At 40.8% G+C, this 23998-nt stretch overlaps 1 protein-coding gene across 3 annotated transcripts in view; it reads right to left on the reverse strand.

Annotated features, from left to right (window-relative positions):
- Positions 1-11884, reverse strand: part of PPP4R2 (protein phosphatase 4 regulatory subunit 2) — a 55517-nt gene extending 43633 nt beyond the window's left edge. Inside the window, exons 1-2 of one of the 3 annotated variants that reach the window (XM_047746760.1) lie at positions 11609-11884; positions 10520-10601 (exon numbers count right to left, since the gene is read on the reverse strand). In XM_047746760.1, coding sequence (XP_047602716.1) covers positions 10520-10601; positions 11609-11642 — 116 coding nt within the window. In that variant the 5' untranslated portion in view covers positions 11643-11884. Of the gene's footprint in view, positions 1-10519; positions 10602-10756; positions 10814-11005; positions 11141-11608 lie in introns of those variants that run through there. The other 2 variants (XM_047746777.1, XM_047746768.1) reach the window with 2 other exon arrangements.
- Between the last annotated feature and the right edge of the window lie 12114 nt (positions 11885-23998).

A 23998-nucleotide genomic window follows, 5' to 3' on the forward strand; every position in this document is an offset into this window, starting at 1 on the left:
GATGCACTACCTTAAAACTTTTTAAGATATGTAAGTCTCAGTATGTGTTTTTAAAAAGCAGAGATACTTACTTCAGAAAGTAGTTGTAAAGATCAAATCAAGATACACATATGAAACATCTGACCGTGTCTGGCACAAAATGTTTACTAAAAGTTTGCCTTTTAGGAAGAAAAACCACTTTAACCCAAAACACAAGTCCTATGTGAAAACTCCAGTCCCTTAAAGATAAATCGCCATTTCAGGTTCACAAGCTTAAAATCAATCTAAGACTCCACAAAGGAGTTTATTGGGAAGCACCACACACAACAAGAAGTAACATTTGGAGAATAAAATTTTAAAAGGGTCAAAAATACTCAAGATACCCAGAAACTGCAAGGAGCCCAGACAAATCACAGGGAGACAGGAAAGAAAGTACAATGTACTGTATGTCTGAAGAAGTCTAAGTCAGATCTAGTTATAGCAAAGAAAGTTATAGCAAAGAAGGAAAATATAATAGCTAAAGCAAAGTTTTAGAGAGCAAAATGAGTAGCTCAGTCTCAAGTATAAAAAAGTTTGATGAGATTTAGGGAAGTCTTGGGCCTGAAGAGAGATCACTGTAACTGGTCAATGTTTTTGTTCTTAGGACTTCATTTCAGTAAGCTGCAAACCTTTTAAGTATCAAAACTGGTATTAAATTTATTTTTAGTACTGCTAATTTTTATTTTCATATCAATCTAAAAACAAAATAAGGAATCTAAGATTTACTAAATACCTGCTATTTAAAAAAACTCCGTGAAGTTAAGTGTTTTCACATTTCCAGTGGGGACCTAAAGAAAAGGCAGCTTAGGTAACTAACCTATTCCATCATGGTCATTCACATAGTTTATAAGGAAACTAAAATTTTCACCAAGATTGTTTTCTAAGCTAGGGTCAAGCAGATTATAAGCACAGAGTCAAGAGAGATACCCTGACAAATTCACCTCCAAGAGTATTTTCACTGTACCACAGAGCCTGTCAATAAAGCTTTTCTCCGCCCCCCTCCCCAAACACACACTGGTAAGTGGTAACAAAAAAGCCCTACTACACTGTCACATATATGGCACATTTTGAAAAAGAACTGGGGGCAGTAATTGCCATTATTTTACATCATTACTAATTTGACTCGTAACTATTTTTCACTTTATAGTCAGTGATGTAATCTCTCAATAATACTCAGTGTATCTGGTAGGAATGGACTTTGAGCTTGGGTTACAGAAGTACCTATTACACAAGGTAGATTCCACACAAGCAGTGCCAAACCCAGGCAGCCTGATAATATAAACAGGAATGCTATGGGTGAAACCAGAGAAAGCAAAGAAAAGCAACTAAACACATCTAAAAGCCTAGCAAAAATGAAGATCTAAAATATATTTCTCAGATTCACTGGGTATTTTTAAAGTAAAATGCTTTCACAAACATATGTATTAAATGAAGTAACAACTAACATTCTCCTCTTCAACTGTCTTTACTGCTTTAGTCACTGAATACATTTAAGGGTTTTGTGTTTTGTTTTGTTTGCTATTGATAGTGAAACTTGATTTTGGTACAGAAAGATACAGGCAGAAGGATGCAGACAGACACACACTTTTCACTCACAAACTTCCATATCATTAAATTAAAAGACCTACAGTCCACAAAACAGAGGGAAAGCACAGTAAATTGTGGATCATAAAATCCTTAACTTCTTACTAATAAGATGTTTTGAAGCACCATGGAGTTTCTGACAGACTTCCAGTAATATTCCACAAGCATTATGAGCTGATGCATTCATCAACTGGCAGGCACAAAGAGGACCTCTGGATGTAGATATATACAGGTGTGTATACAGGTGACACTAAGAATGGCATTCTGTGAACCTCTTTGTGGCTCTGATGAATTAAAGTGGTTAACTGTGACTGGTCTTTCTCATCCAGGTATACACAACTGATTCTCCATTTTTTTTTTTTTTTTTTTAATCTTTTCTGGTCTCCAAACCATTCACCTCTGCAATATACTCCCAACAGTTAACATCTTTCACCATCAGCAGACATTTTTAACATCAACCACAATCACTACGCCCCATGCTTCACTCTTAATCACCACCGCTGCAATACCACCCCCAAAGTAACTGCCACAACACAGACTCTTATATGGTTTCCAAGCTGGGAGGAACCTTGGAGATCATTGATTACAAGCCCCTCATTTAGTATCTTAGCCAACTGTGGCCCACAGTAATTTAAGTGATTTAAATAATGGGAAATAAAATAGTTATAGCAGCTTCCATTTAGGGGTGGGAATGAGAGTGGGTTGTCAACTTGTGCCAGTCACTGTACTAAGCACTTCAGATGTATAATGAGAAAATTAAAGCACAGAGAACTCAGCCTTGGTCAGAGTTAAGTGGTAGAGGTAGGAATTCAAACCCAGGTCTTGTGTTGACTCAAACCAGAGCTCTTTCCCTAAGATACAGTATATCTCAGGCTTGTATCTTAAACCAAATTCATTGTTTATGCCTGACATATAGACAATTCTAATTTTTACTCCAAATTTTAGTATTTATAGGTACATTCTTCTATTTATTTAAGTCCTCACAAGAGCTGAGGTAAATATGGTAAAAACCCCATTTTTCAAATGAGGGAACAGGCTCACAATTAACATGCCCAAATTCACGGAAAGAAGTCGCCAACCTAATCTCAGAATTCAAGCCATGCTCCTTCCAAGAATACTACCACATGCTAACTCTCATGAAATTATGGGACTAACCAACTACTAGTAAAAACAGGGACTAAACTTGGAAAATATGAGCTCACCTGCACACCAAAGAGACTGAAAATTTTAAGTTAACTCTACACAGAAAACAAAGTTGGCATGTCTAGCTTCCAAAGCGTCAATAGATTTTCTGCAGTATGCATGACACATCAGGTTTATAGCATGACATGATGAAACAAATGAAATGACTAAAATTTTCATGTTTATACCTTAATCGCTGCAGTTACTGGAACACGTGAAACAAAAGCGCACCCATTTAACTAATATTTAATGAAAATCTGTGCTTTGTCTGTGTACCACTGTGATGGTGGTACATGACAGGACTTTAGGTGACACAAGGAAAATTCATAGTAAGCACAGTATTTTAGTATTTATAGATTTAGAGTGTAAGTACTGACTTAGAAAGATGTAACCAATGCAACAAACCAGTGGTTTCAGAGCTTTCTCACAAGGGGAAAAAAATTAACATAGTGACTACATTTCTGTGGAGGGATAAAACGAAGGCTTAACTTCTATAATATTTTTCTATTTTGAAAAAATCTGGAAAAAAGTAAGCCAAACTAGAAAATATTATTAAATATTTACATAGATGTTACAAGGATGTGGCAAATATTATGAAGGGAGTATAGGAGGCTGACTTTTTTTTTTTTTTTTTAAGATTTTATTTATTTATTTGACAGACAGAGATCACAAGTAGGCAGAGAGGCAGGCAGAGAGAGAGGAAGGGAAGCAGGTTCCCTGCTGAGCAGAGAGCCCGATGCGGGACTCGATCCCAGGACCCTGAGATCATGACCTGAGCAAAGGCAGCGGCTTAACCCACTGAGCCACCCAGGCGCCCAGGAATATTTAAAATATTTAAATAAATTTTAATTTAAATTTTAATAAATAAATTTAAATAAATTTAAAAAAATATTTTGGAGGGATTTAGAGAAAGAGTGAGCACACATGAGCAGGAAGGGCAGAGGGAGAGAATCCCAAGCACAGCCCTAACTCAGATCATGACCTGAGCAGAAACCAAGATCTGCTGCTCAAATGAGTGCCAGTGGGCCACCAGGTGCCTCAGGAGACTGACATTTTAGAAACAATGTTCAGTATATACTACTGTTCAGTAAATACTTAGCTGACAAACAAAATTCTCTAAACAAAACCAGAGAAGAAAGATCTAACAGCCTCATCACTTAAGGAGATTTTTATTTACTTATAATAAGGAGGTCTCAGCTGTTGTTAACTACTTTTAGGTAATCTTTTATTTTCTTACTATTATGTCAAAATTGCTCAACACAAAGAATTTCAAATTGCAGGGGGCGAGGTAGGGGGGTGGGGACAATCCAGACTCAATATAAGCACTGTCAACACAGTAACTACTATTTATTGAGCATTTACTGTTTCACCAAGTGACACGATGAGTTTTCCATGTATTAAGTACTTATACTATGAAATACTATTATTTCTACTTCATAGATGAGGAAAGTAACAAGTTTTCACAAGTATAATTATGAGAGGGTGACAATGGTACTTCAGTTTTCTATCCCTCCAAAACCCCATATATCAGACATAACTAGACAGCAAAGCCAAAAACCAACAAACAAAAACATTTACAATTAAACTACCTGAAAAAAACAACACAACACAAAACTAGCTAAGAAGATAGTGAACCTCATGAACACCAAAGAATAAAGGGTTAAGAAAAAGTGACAGTTATGTGACCCATACCTTATCAGGTTCTGAACAAAAGAAAATAAAGAGAGGTCATGGTGCACCTGAAAGGCCTAGGAAAAGGAGAACCACAAAACTGTCAACAAGCAATCACTAGAAATCATGACAGGGCAATTTGAGCATAGCAGCTGGAACTGAATGGGCTATGCCCACTCCGCTAGTGAGTAAATAATAGGGACCTACAGTGAAGGAACACTAGTCTTGCTCCAATGTGATCCTGAAAGTGACCTACCAGGGCTCCCATCCAGAGATGACACCAGGATGTGGAGAAGAGGACAATAAAGATGAAGGAAATACAGGGTCCAAATAAGAATAGGAGTGGAAAACAGAACCTGGAAATTTCAGAGAGCAAACTCCATGTTCTTAAATACTTAAAAAAATAAGAAGAAAGCTCTGTGAAGTCAGGAAAGCTATTTTGAACAAAATTTCCTCCTCAAAGGTCAAGAAAACTAATTTCATGTAAAAATGTACAATAGAAAAGTATCAAGCTCAAACCCAGTACAAAGTAATTGTAAGAAAAAAGAGTAAGGAGAACAAACATCCCTACAGACAATGAAAGGAACCTAGAAAGACTTGTCCAAAAACAGATCAAACAATTTCAAAATAAGCTAAAGACACAGAGAAAAATGATACAAGTCAGAATTAGAGAAACTCAGAAAATGAGTTTTATAATAGATTTCAGCAAATGATTAGACATTTTTAAAATTACTTCAGGAAACAAACGTTTAAGCTAGTACATGAGAATGAAAGAACATAACAGATATCGCAGTAAGAGTTCTTTAAAGGAAGAAATTTTTTTAAAAACCAAAACAGAGTTTAAAATTTCACCTTGACACTTATCAAGAGAATGAAAAGAAAAGCCACAAAAGTTGTACCAGTACTTATGAATCCTACGTCAGATAAAGGTCTTCTATCTGTAACATATACAGAACTCTCAAAAACCAGTAAGAAAACAACTCAATTTTTAAATGGGCAAAGACTTGAAGAACCAGTTTACCAAGAAGATACAGGAATAGCAAATAAACACATGAAAAGATACTGAACATGATTAGTCATTAGGGAAATACAAATTAAAACCACTCTGCAATATGTGCCTAACAGAATAAACTACAAAAAAAAAAAAAAAAAGAAGAAGGGCCATATAAATGTTGAAAAGGACATGGAAAACCTTAACTCAAGTCCCACTAATACTGGTGGGAATGCAAACTGGTGCAGTCACTCTAGAAAACAGTCTGGCAGTTTCTAAAGAAGTTAAACATTCACCTACCATATGACCCAGCCAATTAACTCCTAGGTTTTTTATCCAAGAAAAAAGAATGCCTACGTCCCTACAAAGATCTGTACACAAATATTTGTAACAGCTTTTCTGATAATAAAAAAACTGAAAATAATTCATATGTCCATCAACTAGTGAATGTATAAAAAACCTGTAAGATATCCATATAATGAATATCACTCAGAAACAAAAAGGAATGAAATGCTGATAACCATATACGGACCTTGATTATGCTGAATAAAAGAAGCCAAAGACTACAAACTGTATGATTCCATTTATATAAAATTCTAGAACAAACAAACTAAAGTGACGAAAAGTGGATCTTTAGTTGCCTGAGAAGAGGAGCACACCTAGGGAAGGAAGATTACAAAAGGGCAAGAAGAAACTTCTGGGAATAATGAATGGGTATGTTCAGAATCTTCAGTGTGGTCCAACTTTGAGGACAGATATCAAAATTTAGCAAACTATGTATTTTCAATAAACGAAGCTTACCTCACCAAAGCTTGATTTTTTTATCTTTTTTTTTTTTTTAAACAGGAATAAGGAAAGGAATTCAGGACAAAATAAAGAATACTGAAGACACGCAAAGATGACTGACATAAGAATACAAGGAGTCCCTGAAAAGGAAAATCAAGGAAAATAATTTTTATTTCCTGAAATTAAAGATAAGAAAAATTTGAAAATACATATTGAAAGAGCATACCACATACCTGAGTATACTGGCCCAAAATGCCCAACACTAAAACAAAGTCCCAAAAAATTACTGCGCTTAACAGAAAAAAATTCCTTGGGAGTCTAGGCAAAAAGAGTATATGGCTTTTAACGAGGTAAAGAAAATTGGATTATCATCTGAGTTGGGGGAAACAATGGAATTAACATATTTAGGCTATTCAAGGACAGAAAATGAGAACCAAAAATTTTATTTCCAAACTGACCCACAAGAATAAAGGACACTAACTGTTAACAATATATAAAAACTCGGGAAATGTCCCATGAACTTTGCCAAAAGAATCTAGGAGAAAATGAACTTCAGACAACCAAACTGACTAGAGATACTGACCTAAGGACTGGTGGTGAGCATTTGATACTGAGCTACTATAAAAATAAGAATGAGGATTAGGAGAAACTTATGTAATAGCTATATGTCCAGATAATATAGATACAACTACTTTCCTTAAATTGGGGCTACAAATTGGGAGAGTATATGAACAATTTTGATGTTCTTACTAACTACACCAGTGAAGTTGGTATTATTATTAGACTTTTCCCGTGTCCTTGAGAACCAGAATTGTTAGAGTGGAAGAAGTAAAACTCTGTAGTCCTAATTTTGAACGGGAAGCATCAGAATGAATCATGTAGTATTTTATTAGTTCTGTCCACTGAAGAGGCTAGAAACAATGACCAACTCAATAATAATAAGCATCTCCAGTCTCCAGGTTGTAGTCTTTAAACGCTACTTCCCACTAAAAGACACGGCTTCTTGAGAAATGTCTGATTTCAGGTCTAGATAGGAATGAGCTTAGACCATATGCTAGGGGTGCCTGGGTGCCTCACTGGGTGAAGCCTCTGCCTTCAGCTCAGTTCATGGTCTCAGGGTCCTGAGACTGAGACCCACATCGGGCTCTCCGCTTGGCAGGAAGCCTGCTTCCCTGCCTGCTTGTGATCTCTCTTTCTGTGTCAAAAAAACAAAAACAAAAACAAAAACAACAACCCTGACCATATTCTAATACCAAAGACTATGGACACTCAAAGACCACTAAGAGCCAAGTCAAAAGGACTCTGGGATCAAATGAAAGAGGCTCCCACAAGCCAAAGAGGAGGACAATATGACCATCAAAAAGAGTAATTGCAATTAAAACCTATCAAATGTTTAAATCCACAATTGAAACCCATCAAATATTCAAATTCATTACGAGACCTACCACATATGTTTCTGTTTATTCAGCACATACTATATACTTGGCATTAAGCTATAAACTGTTACCTTTGGTAAAGTGTCCTTTAAGGAAATGTCCCACTTTCAGGACAAAGTAACCTTTTCAACATTAAAAATAATTTTTTCAGGGGCGCCTGGGTGGCTCAGTGGGTTAAAGCCTCTGCCTTCGGCTCAGGTCATGATCCCAGGGTCCTGGGATCGAGCCCCACATCGGGCTCTCTGCTCAGCAGGGAGCCTGCTTCCTCCTCTCTCTCTGCCTGCCTCTCTGCCTACCTGTGATCTCTGTCAAATAAATAAATAAATCTTTAAAAAAAAAATTTTTTTTTTCAGGGGCGCCTGGATGGCTCAGACATTAAGCATCTGCCTTCTGCTCAGGTCATGATCCCAGGATCCTGGGACTGAGCCCCACACCAGGCTTCCTGCTCAGCAGGAAGCCTGATTCTCCCTCTCCCACTCCCTCTGCTTGTGTTCCCTCTCTCACTGTGTCTCTGTCAAATAAATAAATAAAATCTTTTTTAAAAATAAATAAATAAATAGTTTCTTGAAGTAGCCAAAACCAGCAAAATTTGGAGATTGTTTTAGATAAATCATCTGTCTTCATTACAGTTTAGTAAGCCATGTCTTGGCATCTTTCCCAACTTCCTACATTAGATGTTTACAGGTAATTTTTAAAAGACCACAAAGGAAAATTGCTCCAGTATTTTTTAGATTTTCCTACAACCTCCTTCTCAGTAAAAACGTATGCTATAATTTTAAAATCTCTCTAAAGCTAAAAACACCTAGTGTCAAATTGGGCTTTTTTAATGGAAAATAAATAGCCTAGGCTGTCACTGATGTGCGTCCATAAACAAAGTCCACGTATCTCTTCTGTAATGATTTCTTGCTATAAGATATCAATGAAAATAAAAACTATGGAATTCTTATCTCAAGCCACCCATCCATCCTAAAACACCGAAGAGATCTGATCTGCTGTTCTTTACATTTTCTTGTTAAAATCTTGTACGTTAGACAAAGCTTAGTTTAACCATAAAGTGGATGACAGAAAGTGCAAATTTCAGAATCAAAAGGCATGCACATGTCGATTAAAAACAAAAAGATTAAAGTGAAACGTGTAAACACCACCTGCTTTAATGACAAATTTAAAAATACTATAAATTCTATAAAGAATCTAACATCACCATTTTAATACAAAATATTAGTGAATGCAAATAAATGAGGGGTGGGAGTAAGTAGATAGCAGAATTGTGTAAGTCTTCTATACAAACAAATAATTGTCCACAAAAATCAGGTTAAATTTCCCTAGCCACATGGTGATCCAGTCTGATAGGATATAAGAAGTTTTCTTTCAGAAGTTTTCAACTATTTACAGCCAATGTAGTTTATCAAAAGAGAAGCCAGACCTGAAAAGAAGAGGTTTTAAGTATTTATCTCCAAATAGTTTGACATAATCTTGTTTATCAAAACTCTGAAAGTAAAAGCTTCCCCTCTTGATATTGTAGAGGGATAAGTTTGAACCAACTGACAATTTGAAAGAAATAGAGGAGATTTAAGAATTTATGATTTAGGGATTAATTTATTTTTGAAACATAGCAACTAGTCATTTTTAAGCTTATCTACATAAATATCAGTTATGTTGCATCAATTTTTAAAATCAAGATGTTCTAAGAGAGACTATAATTCAGAGAAAAATGTAATTTTTTTCCCCTAAAGAGTTCCACTTTTTAAGTGGAATAAATAAAAATGTAAGATTCAAAACATCATAGATACAGTCCTGTTAATTTTTAATAAAGCACTATGGAGACGCAGCTTATCCACATGACTACTAAATACTACTAAATCAGAGGGTCTTTTTTCCTTTCTAAATTTAGGCTCGTTATTAGAAGGCTACATATATTACAACCACAAGTGCATCTTGTGAGAAATGAACATCTGCTAATAAAGCCCAAAAAGTATACATCACTTGCTGAAGCTTACACTCACAGTAGGCCTCAAAAAGAATTTTAAAAATAGACAAGACATAGGGGAGCCAAAAGAAAGCTCATTTAGTAACACTGCACCCAAAGAAACCTATCTCCTTCCTACTTCCCACCCCCTACAAAAAGAGAGTACAAGCAAGTTCCCAGATCTACACTGCTTTCTACAAATTAACTTAGTGATGGCAAAAACAACTCCTGCAACACAAACTACACACACAATGAACTGGAATGGTACTTAAGAAAACAGCCCTAACTTCATAGTGTAAGTTTCAGATTCACAACATTTGGAAACAAGCCTAATAAAATGCTGAGCATATGTAACAAGTTAGCTATCCTAGAAAGTTTACAGGACAATCAAAACTGTAGCATCTGGAATTTGTCAGATAATCACCCTAAGTCCTCAAGAGAATAAATAGAAGTGACACTTCAAACACTCACATATATAAATGTGACAACAAAAGGTTGGACAAAGGACAATATGAGAAAATACCACCAACAAAAAAAATTTGAGACAGAATCAAAGCCACAAAATTCCAGAAATAACCCTGTTTGTTAGGGCCAGAAAGAGTCATAACAGGATAGGCATTCTTTTCCCTAGCACTGCAGACTAGTAAATTCTAAATCTACAAAAGCATAGATACGAAGGAAATTTTAACAAATTTTTAAAACTCATCACAGAGTATGCATAAGGGAAAATAAAGCATATGCACTTAGGAAATGCTTTAAATAAGTGGAGCTTGTACAGCTGTAAAAAGATTATTCAATTCTCCTGAAATACACTCCCCCCACCCCTTCTAAACAATTCTGAATGATGCCTACGACCATAACAATAAATACATATTTTCAACTCACATTGTCTCTCCAGTCTTGGCTACATGACAAAGAAACTGATCCAGGACAGGACAAACCTCCTTTTTTCCCCTCTTCTCAAAATCTAAATAAGGGAAGAAAGAAAAATTATCAATATTTCCAAAGTCCATCAACCACTTAGAGTGCACTATAAAAACAAACTTTTCTCCCAGTTCTTTCTCAAATATAAAAAGCACTTAAAAAAAATATATCAGGTTCTCAGCCAAATATTCACCCCGCCCCCCACTCTCTCAAGTTCTACTTCTAACATCGGTCTCTTCACGTTGTAACAAGAACCCTCCTAAAGGGGGCACTCAACTTCTCCACAAATCATCCTTAATTCAGTGTTTCTCAAAGTGTAGTCCGGGGGAACACCAACGCCAGATTTATCTGAGACACCGATTAAAATACAAATCCCAGGCCCCAACCCCCATAAATTGTTTATCTAGGTAAAGTTCATAAATCTGCGTCTTAAGAAACTGCAGCTACTTCATGGTGCCGTTTCCACATGATTTTCGATGTCAATGCATAATTGTGAAAACGCTGAAATCACAGGCTATTCTAAGTTTGAGAACCACCCGTTCTCAAGCCTGTTGCGTGGAAGGCGACCACCTCAGAATTAGGGCGCGTGGAGGAATGACTTCAGAAGCTCTGTAAAAGACTTCCTGAGACACTTTAAAGTTGCTCTGCCGCCCTCCCCCCCCCCCCCACCCCAAACCTTCTACTTTTTCTCTCACCCAACGCCTGGCGTGCGGGGGCCCGACGGAAAACGGAGCCTACCCGTAGGGGGGCTGCGGGCCCATGACCTCAACCCGGAGGGGTGGGCGAGAGGCTGGGGCCCCTACCAAAGCTTCCCCGGCTCCCCTCCCCCAGCCCAGACGTCGGCGGCCGACACAAAGCCCAGAGCCGGGCGGGAGGGAGCTGCCCACAGGGCTCCCCGCCCCTGGGGAGGTGGGAGGGGGATGGGAGCCGGGGAAGCGCCCCCCCTCCCCCGCTCCAGCCTGGCCCGGCACCTCAGAGCCCCCTGCCCAGAGAAAGGAGAGGGGGCCGCGGACGGTGAGGAGGAAGGGAGAGGGGGGCAGCTACCCCCACCTTTCAGCGCCTCCTGCAGCCTCTCGACGTCCATGGTTTCCCGGAGTCCCTCGCAGCCTCCGCCTCCCTCCGCGGGTCTCCCGGGGACCGGAACGCCTCCCCCCACCCCCCCGACGCCCTCCCCCTCCCTCGCACACACTCCGGCACGCAGGCGACCGGGGGGGGCACCGAAGGGAGCCGGGGGAAGCGAGCGAGAGAGCGAGACCGAGAGAGCGAGCACCTCCCCGAGCCGCTACCACCAGCCCTCCAACATGGCGCCCGGCACGTCACCGCGCGCACGCTCCCCGCCGCCGTCCTCGCGCCCGCCGCGCGCCCCGACCCGGAGCCCGAGAGCGCGTGCGCGGCGGAGGCGTGCCCCCTGGGCAGCGCCGGAGACCCGGCAGGCGCCCGCCGCCCCGCCTTTCCCCGGGTGGTGGACCCCGGCTTGCCTGCGCTGTACTCCAGGCGGATTGGTCGCGGCCGGGGACTGCAGGCCCTAGTTTTGAGTCTTTGGCATTTGCTGGCTGTGTGATGTTGAGCAATTTACTGAGCCTCTCTGAGCATTACTTTCTCGGTCCGTGCAATGAGGGCACTGGTATCGACCACCCTGTACAGTTGCTGGGAGAATTAAGTGTGTACACACAGCCATCAGAGTACGCATTAAAAAAACACTCAGTGTTATGAATAATCCTACCAAGCATATCTCCGTGTCTGAACCCAACACTCATCACGGACCTACCTTGAAGAGAACTGATACATAAAAAAAGATTAAAAATTTAGCGATTGGAACCATCTGGATTCAAAGCCCAATTCGACTATTCCTATGTGACCCTGGACTAGTTATTTAAACTGACAGAGCCTCAGTTTCTTCACCTACAAAATGAGGGTTTGTAAAACACCCCTGAGACTCGAGTGAAATGGTGAACATGAAGCGTTCAGCAAGGTGCCTAGAACTTGTAAGCACTCGGTTAACGTGGCTGCTGTTTTCATTGTCATCATGATTTGGATTGCGTTGCATAAGCACCCAGGAAGTTAGGGCGGGACCTCAGAAGGCCTCTCCAACCCCGACATTTCACAAATGGGAAAGCTGCGGTGTAGAAAGCTAGTCTGGCAAAACGGCACCAGAACCCAGAACATCTTGCTCCCAGCCAGTGTGTTCCTTTTTATTATCTAATCTTGTCTCTGCACTTTCCAGGGAAAAGACACTGAGTTGTTCCACCTTGTCTCCTGAAAGCCTAGCACAAAGCCATGAAAGGAAGGAAGAAGAGGGGAGGAGGGCAGGAGGAAAGAAGGCTATTTTTGACTTGTGTCAGAAAGTGGGAATTTGGACACAGCGCTCCCAACTGCTGACCCTCTTAAAATAATGGCTCTGACTCTGCCCCTGGGTAGCAGATGTAGGCAAAAGCTCCCCAAAGCCAAAATACTTCTCATTTTGCCATCAGGGAACCAGTCTCTAGTGTCTTTAGACCCTTTCATTGTTCAGAGCATCCAGTTAAATAGCCTTACAGAGGGATGTATGAGGTTGGCATCAAATATACACACCCACCATGCCCAGCATTTAGTTATGGTGGTCCCTTCTAGTATGAAGGGGCCTATTCTCTAGATAGTAAAGCCTAGCCCCCTTTCTCTCTACCACCCTGTCCTCTGTTTAGGCGAGTCTCTTTTTTGTCAGACTTGTGTGAGACTATATAGTTACTACTAGCCATGTGTGGTTATTTAAATTTTAATTAAATTTTTTAAAAATTTAAAATTCAGTTCTGGAGTTTTTCCATAAAGTTTATTTCTCAGTCGCACTAGCCACATTCCAAGAGCTTAACAGACACATGGGATTAATGGTTTCTGTATTGTCCAGCACAGATCAAGAAAATCCCATTATCAGTGTGCCTGGGTGACTCAGTCAGTTAAGCCACTGACTCTTGATTTTGGCTCAGGGCATGATCTCAAGATGTTGAGATCCAGCCCTGGATGGTAGGAGTTTGCTTGAGATTCTCTCCCTCTCTCTCTCTTCCTCTGCCTCTTCCCCTGTGCATGCTAGGGTGTGCTCTCTCACTCTCTCTCTCTCTCAAATAAATAAATCTCTTTAAAAATGAAAGAAAATCCCATTATCGGAGCGCCTGGGTGGCTCAGTGGGTTAAAGCCTCTGCCTTCGGCGCAGGTCATGATCTCAGGGTCCTGGGACAGAGCCCCGCATCGGGCTCCCTGCTGAGCTTCCCCCTCTCTCTCTGTCTGCCTCTCTGCCTACTTGTGATCTCTATCAAATAAATAAATAAAATATTTAAAAAAAAAAAAAGAAAATCCCATTATACAAAAATGTTCCCTTGGTTAGAGAACATACCATGCTAATTTCTTCCATCTTGCCTTGTCCCTTTCCATCAGCTATTCCCTCACTTGGAGATGTCCTGACTTCAAAATGCTGGAGAAAGTCTATGATAGGAAGCAAAGTACACAAAACGGTGACAGGCTAAGGGAATCAGGGAAAGTATCCTGGGAGGAACTAGTGTTTAAGCTGAGACCTCAGTTATGAGAGGTAGGTAGCTAAGTGAAGTGGAGAGGAGAAGCTTGAAAACAGAAAATCCATTGGTGCACAGGCTTCGAAACGAGAAAGAACTAGATGGTTTCTGAAGAGTCATAGGAAATTCAGTCTGCCTTAAATTGAGAGTGCAAGGGCAGAAGAGGCAAGACAAGTGAAGCTGAAGTATTACTGCCTTTGGTTCATTTCTTCCTTCTTCCTTGAAATTCTCTTCTTGCCAATGTGCACAGTCTCTGTGCTTGCTGGAGCCTCCTACTGACACTAATTCCATTGGAGGAAAACAGAATGCAAATGTGACAACCAGCTTCCACCATTCCCCCAGTAATTCTTGCCTCCTGGGTTTCATGTCCTCCCGCAGTCTCCTTCTACAATGAATCAGAGTTTGTCGGGGTGACCAATAAAAGTCCAGCGGAAGGGATGGCATTTGACTCCTGAAGCTTGGCCATAGAAAGTGCTGTGGCTTCAGCCTCACTAGAGTGGAAACCAGCTTCCCTGTTATTACAACACAAGAATAGCCCTAAGAAGAGGCCCAAAAGTAGAGCTGAGGCCTTCGATGTGGGTCCATCAGCCCCAGGAAATCCTTCAAATGACAGCATCCCTACCTGGCATCTGGACCACAGCCTTATGAGGGATCCCAAGCCAGAGCCACAGATCTAAGCTGCTTCTCAATTCCTGATCCACAAAAACTATGAAGACGAAAAATTCAGCTTCTAAATTCCAAGGTAACTGTTACACAGCAATAGATAGCTAATGTAAAGAATGAGAATATTAATAGTAATAGCTAACATTTATTCAGTATTTTCTATGTGTCTAGTATTCTTTTAGGCACTTTACAAAAATGTCTGATTTTAGCCTTGCAAATATTCTGTGAGATTAGTGATATTATCCCCACTTATAGGAGAGAAAACAGGTATAAGAGGTGAACCAACTTGCCCAAGTTCACACAACTAACTACACAGACAGGTAACTGACGGATGATTCAAATCTAGAGTCACTGCAGAGTCTTTGACATCTTTCTTGTCCTCAAGAAGTTTGCAAACTACTCAAAGAGATAAGATGTGGGCACAGACTGAGGCAAAGTAGAAGGCAAGTATGCAAATCAGCTGGTCAAAGGCCTGCAAAAATTCCTCCAGGCAGGGAGGGATAGAAGTTGCCTTTTAGAAGGATCTCACTTAAATGTTGTAAAAGATTAGCACCAATTGGGAAGAAGCTTCCAGGCATATGGAGTGGTATTAACCAAGCAAACAGTCCTTGAGGGCCTCCTAGGTACTGGGGAAATGATGGACCTTAAACAAACATGAACCTGCAGGAAGACTGGCCCATTGCTCTGTGTATGAAGGAGAGAAAAAGCTGAGCTTGAGAAGAGAGATACACAGTAGAAAGTAGAAGAGGAGACAGAGAAGTAGGAGAGAACACCTGTACCTAAATCAGAGAAAATGTGCAAGGATGTTCTCATAAGCCCAGAGAGAATTACTGGAGTTTGTCCATCTCTCTGAGATGAGTCTGTGGGAAGGGACAAGAACGGGGAAAATCTAGAAAATCTAGAAAAATCTAGAAAAACCACACCGCATCTGCAAGGACTGGAGAAAAGGGAAGAGGCAAGGTTAAAATACTACAATAAAAAGCTATAGAGGCTCTTTGATTTTCATGGCCTTTTATTCATGCCTTTTAGTCCTTATTTGTATATCACGGTGGATAGCAAGATGAAGCTAGGATAGGAAGGTGGACAAATGAAGACTAATGCAATTTCCTAAATAGGCAAGAGGGTAGCTTTACACATCATCAGGGTTAACTGTTTTCCAGACACTTTCAAGAGCTAACAGTTTTTTATCGGAATTAAGGGAAGAAAGGGTCTGTTCTGAAAGACCCTTGGTTGTTTTCTCTGGCATCATAACAGGTGTGATTGCGGACAGCAGCCACGTTGGGCTGAAGAGTACCCAGAAGAGAGGAGTGAGGGCAGCCGAGGCTGATGACTTAACTAAGATGGACAGTGGGGTCATATGTGAGTTCGCTTCAAATTGTATGAAAGAAAAGGGGAATTTATTAGGAGAGAAGGGTATTCTATGGGATCCAGGACTCTCACCAAACCCATTAGCCATTCTCTTCCTCAGCTCTGCATATCTTTCTCTCTCCCTCTCTCTCTGAATCCGTGTTTACCGCTCACAAAAAGATGCCCTCATTGCCAAAGACTCGCTAAGATAAATGACCAGTATCTTTCAGTCACAAGCCGACTTGGGCCAAGTGCCCACTCAGCTGTGGTCTGGAACCCAGGGTCTCCCAATGTAAATCTGAATGCTTTGGCCATGAATGTGGGGCAGCAGGGCCAAGCAATGGAGAATTCTCAGAGACGTAGGAGGTGTGGTGACCAGACGTCCTAGATATGACTAGAACAAGGGACCCAATTGTCCCTAACCCAACTCACATAGGAGGCAGAATGGTACCCTGTGGAGCCCAAGCCAATAAGTAATCTGAAAGTTCATCCTGACTGTGGGTGTTGTTTAGAAACACAATCCCATCATCCTATTTGGGAGTACAGTCTTCTAAGTGTGGGCAGGGCTAGGTAGGTACTAATTGGTTCTTGCTATCAAAGTCCACTTTTTAGCCTAGTCTCTCCCTCTTTCTCTCTCCTTCTCTCATATATTGTGAGTATATATATTGTGATGATTAATTTTGCATGCCAACTTTACTGAGCCACAGAATCCCCAGATATTCAGTAAAACATTATTCTGGGTGTTTTGGGATGAGAGTTACATTTAAACCAGTAGACTAAGTAAAGCAGACTGCCCTCCCTAATGAAAGTCTGAATAGAACAAAAAAGCTAACACCTCCCTCCCACCCACCCCATCCACCCCAATGGCTTTCTAACTGGGTCATTGGCTTTTTCCTGCCTTTGGATTCAAACTGAACCACTGACTCTTCCTGGATCCCAGGTCTCCTGGCCTTTAGACTAGAACTACACCATTGGCTCTCCTGGGCCATCAGGCTCAGACTGGAATTAAACTATTGGCTTCCTGGGTCTCCAGTTTACAGACTGACCCTGCAGATCTTGGGGCTTTCCAGTCTCCATAATCACCAACTACTGTATACCAACTCCTTATAATAAATGAACACACGAACACACACATACACACACTCTATTGGTTCTGTTTCTCCACAGAACCCTGACTAATGCATATGCACATATAATATTCAATAATTGAATATGTTAAAATTGAATGGTGTACTCCTTAAAAGAAAAAGGTCTAACATCAAACAGATCTGGATTGAATTTCTGGCTTATCACTTCCTAGCTGAGTGAACTCGGGTAAATGATTAATATCAAAATGCCCCAACTTCCTGATCTGCAAATTGGAGATGTGGTAGTATCTCACTCATAGCCTTGCTGTGAGAATTAAGCAAGTGATCTGATTCAGTCAGCATGAGCCATTGTTGTTACTTTGGTTAAGAATTACAAAAATAGTATTTCTGATTTTGTTGCCTTTTTAAAAAAAAATTCAAACTCACCAATAAGTTGCAAATATTACACAAAGAACATTTTTTTAAAAACCGCATGAGGGTAAGTTGTCAAATACATTCCTCCAAGATCCTGAAATTACATTCCTCTTAGTATGCAGGTCCTACAAAGGCATTCTGCTTGCCTAACCATAATCAAGATCAAGAAGTTAGCGTTCATAGATTATCTCCATTCAATCCCCAGACCTGATGCAAGTTGTACCAGTTAACTCACTGTGTCCTTTCTAGGAGAAGGATCCAGTCCTGGAGCACATGTTACAATCAGTTGGTAGGTCTCTTTAGTCTCCTTCAGCCTGAGGGAGCTCCTCAGTCTTTCCTTGACTTCCATTGACCTTGACCCCGTTGAAGATTACAATTGTGGACTGTCCCTCATTTGGGGTTTGTGTGATATTTCCTCATGATTAGGTTCAGGTGACGCATCTCTGGCAGGAATGTCACAGAAGGGATGGTGTGTTCTTCTCGATCCATCCTACTGGGTGGCCCACAATGTCAATTTGTTTCATTACCGTGATTAAGCTACTACCTGCCAGATTTCTCCCCTGTGAGGTTGCTCTTTTCCCCTTGGTAACTGTGTTAGTTTACTGAGGCTGCTATAAGAAGTTACCACAAACTGGGGAGCTTACAATAGCAGAAATGTATTTCCTCACATTGCTGGGGGCCAGGAATCTGAGATCAAGGTGTCAGTGGGATTTCACCCCCCTCTGGAGGCTCCAGGGGAGAATCCATTCTTTAACTCTTCCTGCCTCTGCTGACTGGTGGCACTCCCTGTCACGTGACTGCCTGCCGTCAGTCCAAACTCTGCCTCTGTGCTCACTTGCCTCTTCATCTGTCCTCAAATCTTGACCTTACTCTTAAAAAAGACACTAGTCATTGGATTTAGGGCCTTCCTAGATAATCCAGGATGATCTCCTCAGTTCCAGATTCTTAAGTTACATCTGCAAAGACCCTTTTCCCAATAAGGAACAACCACAGGTTCTAGGGATTAGGACATAGACATATTATTTTGGGGGCTATCATTCAGCCCACTATAGTAACTTAAAGTGCTTTGTGGTGAGGGACTTTGAAACTTTGCATATATCCCATATCTCATCAAACTTTCACTCTTCAGTTTTCACGTCCATTGATGTTTCTTGGTTGCATTAAGTATTACTATGATGGTTGACAAATGGTGGTTTTCTAATTCCATCATTCCTTCTACATTTATAACTTGGCAATATAACGTAAGGAAAGCATCACCTCACATTAATTCATTTTTAAATTTATATTAGTTTGGACTCATGGATTCCTATTCAGTAGGTCATAGTTCATTACTATCACTATTTATTTTGACGCCTAAATTGTTCTAGACTTGGCCATTAGGACCTTCATTCAGCTGGCTTCTGCATCCTTTTGACATGGCCCCATCGTTCTTGGGGCATGTTTTCTTTTTCTGGTACAATGTTATTCCAGACTCAATTTGCATCTTCCCTTCTTCAGCCCTGGAATTAATCATTTCTTCAAACCCTGATTTCTTTTAGTGGAGAATGCTATCTATGTAGGAGTCTGGATAAGATGGCTAGGGTGTTTATTGCCATTAATATGTTATTGCTCCCAGACCCTATTGGCAGACAGATCTAGAGAATATACACACGTATTCATACACACACACAGCTACAAATACATTTATTTCTATATCTGTCTATATAAACATATATTTGGAACCAAGAGTTCACAGCTTCCAGTTCCAATCCAACACTGGGGGATTCATTCTAGTTTTTTTCCTTTTCCATATGTACAAGGCTCCAACAGTAAAAAACCTGCTGCTATTATCCTCAATATATTTATTTATTGGATCAATCTTCCTTAGGCAACCAGCTTGTTACCATTGCCAATCCCTTTAACACTGGGACTTCCTACCTCCATTGGGCTCTGACACCCTGCACCAACCAGGCTACCTTCCCCCACTCCCTTGCAGATTCCTGCTTTCTTTGGCCGCACTTAACTGACATGAGAGTGAATTATTCAGGAAGGAAGAGTAAAAATTTTTAGTACTTATAATAAAAATAACAGTGACTTTTAATTCCTCAAATAGTTGATAAATAATGTTTCATAAAGCATTTCAAAGAATACAGGACAAGTAAAAGTCTCTCCCCTACCCAGTAACCCACCACAGCTGTAGGAAGTGAAGTGAGTTTGCTGTACATCTTTCCAGATGTTTATTAGGTGTTTACGTGTCTCACCTGTATTATTACAACAGCCTCCAACAGCTCTCCTGCCTTCTATCCTTGATTTCAACACAGCAGCCAGGATCCTTTTAATAAGAAGAGCAGATCCTATCACACCTCTGCTCAAAGTAACCCCGCTGTTACTCCTCATTTGACTCAATGTAAAAGCCACAGTCTCTACAGTGGGTCATTCTCCCACTCCACAGCCCTCCAACTCCATCTCCTACCACTGCTTTCAAGCCCTTCTTCTTCTTCTTTTAAATTTATTTATTTGACAGAGAGAGACACAGCGAGAGAGGGAACACAAGCAAGGGAGTGGGAGAGGGGGAAGAAGGCTTCCCGCAGAGCAGGGAGCCTGATGCGGGGCACAGTCCCAGGACCCTGGGATCATGACGTGAGCCAAATGCAGATACTTAAGGACTGACCCACCCAGGCACCCCTCAAGCTTTTCTTCAAGCTGTTCCACTCTCACTGGCCTCCAGGATGTACCGTCAACCTGTGGCTACACTCCCCACTTAGGACCGTGCCCTTGCTTTTCTTGGATTTGGCTATTTTCTGGCTTGTCACAAGGTATGTCACATTTGCAATTGCCTGATCACATGTGGATTTTATAGCGTTACCACTGGCTGGAGTAGGTTGGGTGGGGCATGGTTCAGTCTCTACCAGCAAAATCACAGGCTTAGAACCTAAAACTGACCCAAGGAAATTCTCCAACCTGAATATTTCCTGAGCGTGTACCTTACACCAGAAACCCATCTGTGGAGATAGCCTTGAACAAGGCAGATGGGATCCTTGTCCTCAGGAATCTTATAGTCTAGTAGGAAAGACAGATGTAAAGGAAGCAAATAATTACAGAAGAGCCCAGGTATTGTAGATTGTGAGAAGCACAATGAAGGAAATCAACAGGATAAAAATGGCGTGAGGACCATGTGGGCAAGCCAATGCGGATGGGCGATCAGAGAAGGTGTCTCTGGAGAGGTGACATTTGGATTGTGACCTAAGCCATGTTGGGGAAGAACTGAGGAAATGAGAGACAAACACTTTGAGAAAGCAAAGGACACGGTGTGTTCTAGGTACCTGAAAGAGGGCTGGGGCATCATGGTTGAGTGGAGAACAAAGTGGGGGCAGTGATGGGGATGCCAGGCGCTGTAGGTCCTCCTGAGACATCCTACTCAGTTTGGTTCTCATCTTAAGGGTGATAGACAATGGAATGCTTCAAGCAAGGCAATGGCATGATTCAGTTTATCTGTGTCAAAATCACCATGTTTTCTTGTCCAGTCAGGGGTGTCCTAGTTCCTGTCATTTCCTCTAGCATCCTAAAATCTATGAGTGAAGACATGCCACTGAGAGCCGTCGTTCTCAAAACTTAGAGTGAGTTAGAATTACTAGGAGACCTTGATAAAAATAGGTGTTCTGGGTCTTTACCCCAGAGATTCTGATTTAGCAGGCCTGGGGTGGGAGCCAGAAATCCCCATTTTAGCAAACTCCTAAGTGGTTCTCAAATTGTTGTCTGCAGAGCTACCTGGAGGGCTTATTAAAACACAGATGTCTGGGCCTCCCTCCCAAAATTTCTGATGCAGATCTGGAATGGAGCCCAAGATTGATATTTCTAACAACTTCCCAGGTAATACCGATGCTTCTTGTTCAGGAATGACACTGTCAGAACTCCTGTTCCAGTGGATTCTAATAAAAGTGATCTCTGGGACCACACTTTGAGAAACACAGGCCCAGGGACTAAAGCTAATCTTAACCAGTATGTTGTAAGGGTCCTTTGTAGTACCTCTGAAGCCAATCTTTTAGTTCTTATCTCATTCCACCCACTCTCTACCCTGGGACACCTCCTGGCTCTTTTCTTTTAACCATTCCTGGAATTTGCTGTGACTGTGCACTAGGCCTTGCTATGTGCTGTTCTTTCTCTTTGCAGTGCTCTTCCCCTAATCATTCCCTTAAGACTCTGCTCAGGGATGCCTAGGTGGCTTGGTTGATTAAGCATCCAACTCTTGGTTTTGGCTCAGATCATGATCTTGTGGTCATGGGATCGAGCCCTGTGTCAGACTCTGAGCTCAGTAGGGAGTCTGCTTCAGATTCTTTCTCCCTCTCTCTCCTGCTCTCTCTCTCCCTCTCAAATAAATAAAATCTTAAAAAAAAAAAAGACTCTGCTCAAACGTTATTCCTTCCATGCTCAGTATCCCCCCAACTCTGCGCTAGGTGTTAACTGCTTCTTTCATTGGCTTGCCTAACACTTTGTATATATCTCTAACATAGAGGTTTGAAAACATTTTTGACAAAGATCTGAAGTAAAAAGTTCATTTTATTTTATTTTTAAAGATTTTACTTATTTATTTGAGAGAGAGAGATCATGAGAGAGGGGGAGAGGAGCAGAGGGAAAGGGAGAAGCAGGATCCCTGCTGAGGTGGGAGCCTCACTTGGGTGTTGATCCCAGGATTGAGCTACCCAGGCACCCCAAAAATTTCATTTTATATTGCAACACAATAAACATATACTGATATAAGAAATTAAAATAAGATTTTGTAAAACAATATGTATCTTAATATGCACTCTGATATTCTATTTCATTTTTTTAAAAAATGCTAGCTAGCTGTGACTTTTTTTTAAGATTTTAATTATTTATTTAAGAGAGAGAGAGAGAGAGAGAGAACAGAAGCAGGGAGAGTGGGGGAGGGAGAAGCAGGTTCCCTGCTGACCAGGGAGCCCAATGATGCCTAACTCAATCCCAGGACCCCAGGATCATGACCAGAGCCAAAGACAGCTGCCTAACCAACTGAGCCACAGAGGCTCCCCTAGTTGTGACTTTCTAAATTTACTATGATATAAACACAGAGCTCCAGTAAACTTTTCTCCTATCACATTGTAATTTTATATTTATCTCCTCAATTAAATTGTAATCTGTTTGGGGGCACTGGGTGGGTTGATCGGTTGGGCATCTGACTCTTGGTCTTAGCTCAGGTCTTGAGCTCAGTTCTCGATCTCAGGGTCATGAGTTCAAGCCCTGCGTTGGGCTCACCACTAGGTATGGAGCCAACTTAAAATAAAAAGTAATCTATTTGAAATTTAGGGTTATGTTTTATTTGTCATGTGTCTCCAAAACCAACTAGTGACTTTAGCACTTAATAGATCTCAATAAATATTAATTGAATGAATGAATACAAAGACCTATTACCTTTGATTGTCCTTCTCCAATATTGATCCAATCATTAATATCTAGATAAACACAAGTCAGCAGGATCAACTGTTGAATCAAAAGAATACCATATGGGAATTAATTAACGTCAACACATATCTTGCCATATACATTAAAAATTAGCTAAAAATGGATCATATATCCTCACCTGGCTGAGAGAGAAATCATGTCTCTCATGTTTCTTTTTTTTTTTAATATTTTATTTATTTATTCGGCAGAGAGAGAGCACAAGAGAGCACAAGCAGGGGGAGCAGCAGAGGGAAAGGGAGAAGCAGGCTTTCTGCTGAGTGGGGAGCCCAAAGCACAGCTGGATTCCAGGACCCCAGCATCATGACCTGAATCAAAGGCAAACACTTAACTGACTGAGCTACCCAGGTTCCCCTTTTTAAAATAAGGACATTAATCTACCCTCAAGTTTAATTACTTTTCAAAGGACACACCTTCTAATACCATGACGGTTAGGATTACAACATATAAATTTTGGAGGGACACAAACATTCAGTCCCTACAGTATAAAACCTAAAACTATAAAATGTTTGGATGAAGACACATGAGAAAATCTTTGCAACTTGGGAGAGGCAGTCACTTCTTTTTTTTTTTTTTTTTAAAGATTTTATTTATTTATTTGTCAGAGAGAGAGGGAGAGAGAGCAAGCACAGGCAGACAGAATGGCAGGCAGAGGCAGAGGGAGAAGCAGGCTCCCCGATGAGCAAGGAGCCCGATGTGGGACTCGATCCCAGGACGCTGGGACCATGACCTGAGCCGAAGGCAGCTGCTTAACCAACTGAGCCACCCAGGCGTCCCGAGGCAGTCACTTCTTAAAACACAAAGCATAAAACAGAAAAAGAAAAAGTTGACAAATTGGACTTTACCAATATAAAAATTTTTGCTCTTGGAAAATGCATTAATGGAGTACCATTAAGACAACAAAAAGGCAAACCATAGACTGAGAAAAAATATTT

Source organism: Lutra lutra, chromosome 1, assembly GCF_902655055.1.
Source record: "Lutra lutra chromosome 1, mLutLut1.2, whole genome shotgun sequence".
NCBI lineage: Eukaryota > Metazoa > Chordata > Mammalia > Carnivora > Mustelidae > Lutra > Lutra lutra.